Source organism: Akebia trifoliata, chromosome 8 (genome assembly GCF_017979445.1).
Source record: "Akebia trifoliata isolate Shusen 1 chromosome 8, ASM1797944v1, whole genome shotgun sequence".
Lineage (NCBI taxonomy): Eukaryota > Viridiplantae > Streptophyta > Magnoliopsida > Ranunculales > Lardizabalaceae > Akebia > Akebia trifoliata.
In genome coordinates, this window is record NC_141382.1 from 9,194,185 (window position 1) to 9,201,267 (window position 7,083).

Consider the following 7,083-nt stretch of genomic DNA (forward strand, 5'->3'; position numbering starts at 1 on the left):
ATAGTGGTTATGTAACTACATGTACTGAATTTCTATTAATAAGAGTTTATACAAGAGATCAGATTCATCCAAGAATTTTAATCTTATCAGAACGTTTTTATAGTGTCAAAGCTTTTGTTTCTACTGCCACTTACCATCTTTATTTTTGGTCACCGGCCTTTCTTGGAGAACAAGTTCCAAGCCATTTCTTAAACTATTTGTCTTAAGAGTTTCGATGAAGGTGGAAGACCGCTCAACATCCACACGTTGAGATGGGGCTTGTTTTCTTCAAACCAGACCATAAAATTTGCGTGCTTTTGTTTTTTATTGCTAGTTAATGGGTTGTTCTTAAGGCCAAATTAGTCACTATCCCATCTCTTCAAGATTTCATGTCTTTTAAGGCACTAATCATGTGAATAGTAGGCCTAATGCCCGATTTTGTTCTTTCTTTGTGAGAGAGATTTTAAAAAGAAAAAAAAAAAAAAAAGAGATGTAATGTTTTGACCACTAATGTTTATGGGAATCACGAGTAAACCCAAAGCCACCGGTTCAAGATGAGCCCAACCTCTATGTCATGGCCTACAAGTGACCACACTTGGCTCAAACCTAATTGGTTGAAACCAACATGATTAATCTTTTTAATTGAGCCTATGAATTTATTATAATCAAGCACTCCATGGCCCACTGAGCCCCATTCTCTCGTATAAACCCACAAAGGCCATCACCAATGATCGAACTCATGAAAATGTTGACATTGAGCCTATTTATGGTCCATTAGAGACCAATTGAATTTTAAAATATTTTTAGATTCATATACGTCAGGTTTCAATTTTGCCTAAACTAATCATGGCCATAGAGGTCAATTTAAATTGAGCAAAATGCTCATCGTCTTCTACACACTTGGGCATATCATTCATCTTCTCTATCAAGCAAATTTTTTTTTTCATCTCAATCAAAGGCACACAATCGACAACCGGATTCTTCAACAAATTGGTGGTGATCTCCAACAAGTACAATAGAAGTTATTGATACTATGTAGTCAATCGCACATTCCTTAATCAAAGGGATATGCGATTACGGGAGAATGTTAGAGTATTAAGTTATGTTATACTGTATTAGGATGTTTCAAGTAGCAATAAATCATTATCTTAGATTAGTTAAGAAAAGATCATGGAGTTGATTACGATGATAATGTAACTACATGTACAAAATTTCTATTAATAAGAGTTCATATTGGACACGGGTGGAGTTAGTAAGGAGTTGGTGGGGGCAATTGCCCTCACATAACTTTGAGACACCCCTATATTTTCAATTAATTACATGCCCCATTTGTCCCCACTCTCTCACCTCTCTACCCATTTGCCCTCACACCCTCACCTCCCTCCTTCAATTTTTTGTTGATGACATTGTCTCTTGACCGAACCTTTTCGTATATTAATTGAAAATGACTTAAATAACCTTTCCTTCAACTTCTAACAAAAACCTTTGGATTTATACCTAAAACCATTCATCTTCAAGTTCTTTAACTATACAACAAATCATAGTTTGCCCCAACTACAAGAAAATCCTGGCTCACCCCTGATATTGGAGATCAGATTTATCTAAGAATTTCAAACTTATTAAAGTCAAAACGTCTTCAATGTAAACTAATAGGTGAAAAAAATATATATATAAACATAATTTTAATAATTGAAGACGTGACTTTAGATGTGGTAGGATAAAGGGATATCGATAAATTATCCAATTTTTTTTTGGAGGTTTACAAAAGTAAGATGCAAGAAATTATTTGATATAAATTTGGATAAACAATATCTACCCTTCCCTTATAATAGAAATTTTTTTTTATTTAAATTAACTATATACTAATTTCATTATTTTTCTATTAGTGCTTAAGGCATGTTCCTTCCACTAGTCTTGAGGGTTGAAATCATGAGATGTTGTCACGAAGTATCTTTAGGTAACTGTTGTTATCTAAAGTCAAGTAGACTGCACGTTCCAACGTCATTGAAAAATACCCACTAAAAGGATTCTTCTTCATTGATGGATAGACAAAGGGATATTCATTTATATCCCCCCACTTGTCGTTTGGAAAAAAAGATTTTGTTAAAGTGCATTAAATACACTTTGAATATTGGTATCTGAGGCTATTTGGGTAAAATTAATTTTTCAAAGGGTATTTTGATATAAAATTTAATTTTCAAAGTGTATTTATTACACTTTAAAGTGTGCCCTTACGGCCACGTTAACAAGACCCGAATTTATGTTAAAAGTGCAATAAATGCACTTCGGAAATGCCCTTAATTTTTTATTACCAAAATACCCTCCAATGTTAAATCCAAAGTGTAGTTATTGGACTTTAATGTGTGTTCTAAGGGCACACGTTAACAAAACCCTATAATCTAATACACTAATGATTTTTTAACTCAAATTTTTTCACTTGATCTATACTTGACTGATTTGGCAAGGTTAAAGAAACGTTAATTATTTTCTTGTGTATCTCGAAGAAAAAGATCTATGGTTTTGTGCCTTGTCATGTCAATCGAGTGCAAATTGAGTCAAAAAATCATGACTCAATTTAATATAGAGTTTTCTCCCTAAAATATCCTCTAATTTTTTTTTTTAAATGAAATGTATGACATCTTTACATATTTCATTGGAAAATTTCTCAAATGAGTGCCAAATTTTTTGAAAATATCAAAATTGTAAAATGTGTTGACAGAGCATTCAATCTTACATGGTGTTGACAAATCTTTTTTTTAATCATCAACAATATGTAATAGATTTGTTAATAGTTGTAAGAGCATCTCCAACAAAAGGTTCCAAGAGACTCTTTAGAAGTAAATGTTAAAAAATGAAAAATACTTTCCCTACTAACTTAGTAGGGTCCACATGAATTATTACATTAGCAATTCATCACAAAACATCTTTCTAGATTTCAGGGAAAAACTCCCATCCAAATTTATTTATTTTTAAAAATAATAATTTTTGGACTTGATCCAAAGTGTTGAAAATGGACAGTTACTGACTTGCGAAATTTAAAATTAAAATTTAAAGGTGAAAATAACGTGATTTTTTTTTTAATTATTAAAATTTTATTTTTTACAAACTTTTGACATCAGATCAAGTTTTTGGATGTCAAAATGTGAATTGACAACCCTTAATAGGATTTAATAAGATTTTAACAAATATAAAATAATATAAAATATTAAAAGTAAAAAAAGATTTGTTGAGTCTCTTGGAGCAATCAACAGATTTTTAATGCAAATGTATGTTATTCTTTGAAAAAAAAATTTAATTTTTTTTTTCATATTGTATTTTAGGCCGTAATGAAAAATATTTTTTAGACAAATTACAAATTTATTTTCAAATTTTCTTATAAAAGTTAAAAAAACCAAATACAAATAGAGTCCAAATGACAAAAGCTCTTTGGAAAAATCAATTTCCAAGAAGAAAAATACTCTTCAACTTCTCTTACACATGTGACATTAGTTGAGAGTTGAGAGTTTTCAGCCGTATCCAGGGCTGCAGAAGAATTGAATGAGTCTAAATATTCTAGATCTCTTTCTCTTCCTGCACGTTGGACCACGTGTCTTCATCATGACGATTGATCTATATAAAAATTGTTGCTGTCAATCGTAATTAAATCATACAAATCTCGAGGAAAAAAATTTAATTACTGTATAATCCATAATTGATAACTGATAAGCTCACACTATGATCATCTTAGAAACCTCACAAAAAGGGTGATTTAGTCAACTAAAAATGCCAAAAAGGAGAGTAATTTTTTGATGTTGTCTTTTTCTTCAAAGTCAAGTAATTGGGCCAATAGAATCTTTTGGCCCACTAATCCACTTAATATTTATCTTATTCTGATTGGTGATATATAACAACTGACAAGAAATAAATCAAAGAAAAAAAAATACATAATTAATGGTTAAAAATTACTCATCAAAACGTCCACAAGAGGTGGGCCCACTGGATAGCTAAATATTTCCAATTGGAAAAAGATTCCCATCATAAAAGATTCAATCATTCACTAAGGAATCCCTAAGAATAACTTCCCATCTCAGCCGTTGACTTGGGCTATAATTTTTTCCTATTTTAATCGATGTTTGTGTGGTGGACCTAGAAAATCAACTTTGTATATTTAGAATCAAATGATCTGTCTCCCAGTTCAGACAATTGGATGTTCCTCGAGATTGACATCGAATAGCGTGTATAAGGCGTGTTCTCCTAAAATAGTTGTTGTGGGCCCCACCAATATCTTGTAAGGAGAACCCTCAGCCTGTTTGCTTTGTATGAGAGATTAAGGATCAATCGCCGTGGCCAAACACACGCGATCTGTACGCGGATGACGTGGTAAAGGTCCAAAAGGAAAAAAGAGAGAACGTTTATGTGCACCTGCCACGTCAATCACGTTTAAACCGCCTATATTTTGCCGCGTTGAGTTAACACGGATCCGAGGAAAGTAAAAGATAGATTAAGACATACACCCCTACGTTTTTCCGATTATTTAAAAAATCCCTATATTATCAAATTAATATGACAAAGTACCTTTCACCTCAAACTATAAAGAAATACTACTTCCAATTTCAATCTTAATAATCAAAATTCCACGAGTTTTCTTCCAAGATTCAAGCTCTTAGAACTTATAAGATAAATTAATCTATTCAATCTCACCTTCAATCAATAATTTTTGACTTCTTGTAAAACTCTTTTTGACATTTTATTTGCTCGATTCTTGCTCTCCAACCTTCTTATTTGAAAGTTGTGTTTAAACTCCAATGATGAAATTAATTATAAATTTGATAGATTTTTTACATCAAATAATATATTTTATGTAAGTTTGTCTTTAATAATTACGTGTTTATAAACTCCGAGTCCATGACGATAATGAATGCTTATTTGATCATTAACAATCACATTGTGTTGGTATGAGATTTTTTTTTTGGTGTAAAACTCACAAAATGTTAGGTTATTTGTTTTTTCGATGAGTCTACGACACTTTTAGATATATTTTTGTCAAATGAATGTGCAAAATGTCAGATTACATGAACTTAATAATCATGACCAGCATAAAAGAAATTTTATTTTTAGAAAGAGTCAGTGATTTTTTGACTCGAATATTTTCACTCGGTTTGATGTGGCAATGGTATATAACCATTGACCAATTTCTTCTATATCCCAAAGAAGCTGATCAACGATTTTGTACCCTTATCACATCAAACTGAGTGAAAATACTCGAGTCAAAAAATCATTAGTCTTTTAGAAAATGTGTTTGTTAACAATGCACTTGGGATTCTATGTCCTTCACATATTTGTTCCATATAACTATTTAATTTGAGCCCATCCAATTCAACAAATTGACCAATTACCTTCTACCTCTTAAAAACATGTTTTGGTGGAAAAGATTTGTCGATCAGTGCATTGAAGTGATTTTCTCTCACTCCAATTTTTTATATTTTTTGTCCTTAATATTAAATATGAGAGATTACTGCTTTTTTTTTTTTTTCTTTTCTGGAATGAAAACAAAGAGGAAGAGGGTATTTTTCTTATCTCACCAGTTTGAAAATACAAGGGGGATATTTCAAATATTTATCAAAATATGGGTCAAACTGAAAATACTGAGTGGCATTCCAGGTATTTTCCAAGAAAATCTAGGTCCTTCTAATAACCTCGATGAAGGAAGGTTATCTCTGTAAATAACGCGTAAGCCGTTGAAAACCGAAACTTCCTCCTCTTTTCTTCTCCATTATAAATTTCCTTCTACTCCTCCCCTTCTCTCTCGTTCCAATAACAATAACAATTCTTCTCCTCTCTCTCTCGTAGAATTTCTGATCTTTACAGGCAAGAATCATGGAGTACAGACCATTAGAGATAACCGTAATCTCTGCAAAAGATCTCAAAGATGTAAACCTCTTCTCCAAGATGGATGTCTACGCTGTTGTATCTCTCGCTGGAGATCCAAGAACAAAGCAGAAAACCCCAGTAGACAAAGATGGTGGAACAAATCCTAATTGGAATTTCCCCATGAAGTTCTTCATCGACGAAACCCTAGCCAAGCAGAACCGATCTAGCCTCATTTTTCAACTCATGTGCGATCGAAGCCTTGGAGACAAAGAAATCGGAGAGGTTCATGTACCCGTCAAAGAGCTTCTCGACAATCTCGGAGATGCAAAATCTTCCCAATTCGTGAGTTATCAGGTTAGAAAACCTTCTGGAAAAGCTAAAGGAACATTGAATTTCTCTTACAAATTTGGGGAAAAAGTTAGCGGTTCGGCTACGGGTACGGGTACGGTTAAAGGGGACGAACCCGTTACGGCTTATCCGGCTCCAGGAGCAGCTGGTTCGAGTACGGCGTACCCTCCTCCTGGGGGGTACCCACCGCCTGGTGGCGCTTCGATTCCGTATCGTCAACCGGGTCCTGGGCATGGGTATCCTCCTCCTCCACAACAGGTTGCGGGTTATGGGTATCCGCCACAAGGTGGGTATCCTCCTCAGGGTCCTGGGTATGGGTATCCACCCCAACAGGGGTATGGGTATCCGCCCCAACAGGGGTATGGTGGGTATCCACCACCACAAGTAGTGCAACAACCGCCAAAGAAGAATAAGTTTGGGATGGGATTGGGAGCAGGATTGCTTGGTGGAGCACTTGGTGGGATGTTGATTGGTGATATGGTGTCTGATGCTGGTGCTTATGATTCTGGGTATGATGGAGGGTTTGATGATGGTGGTGGTTTTGATTTCTGATTTTTATTTTATGTTGAATGTTTGTGTTTTAGGAGAGGTTTAAGGTTTATGATGACTGTGATTTCGGTTTATGTTTTTTTTTTTTACTATATCTATATAAAATTTCCGGATCTTGGACATAATAATTTCTTGTTTGGATGCTCAGAATTAAATTTTTTTTTTAAATTGTGTGAGGTGAAGACATAGGTTTCGAGATCTCTATAGTTATTCTCACAAGATGACCATGTGATGGGTGGTAATGTAGAGTTAAGTTTGTTTCATTGAGATTTGTGTACAAAAATAGTTGGGATAAGGACTTTGATGAGCTAAGGAAATAAAAGGGTTATAGAGAAGATGCATGATGGTAGATCAAAA

General features: G+C 33.8%; 1 protein-coding gene across 1 annotated transcript; it reads left to right on the forward strand.

The window, feature by feature from the left end:
* The first annotated feature begins 5,742 nt into the window (after positions 1–5,742).
* On the forward strand, positions 5,743–6,854 carry LOC147395957 (protein SRC2-like). Its single transcript, XM_086450976.1, has one exon. The coding sequence runs from the start codon at positions 5,836–5,838 to the stop codon at positions 6,727–6,729; it is 894 nt and encodes a 297-aa protein (XP_086307102.1). The 5' UTR covers positions 5,743–5,835; the 3' UTR covers positions 6,730–6,854.
* Positions 6,855–7,083: the final 229 nt, after the last annotated feature.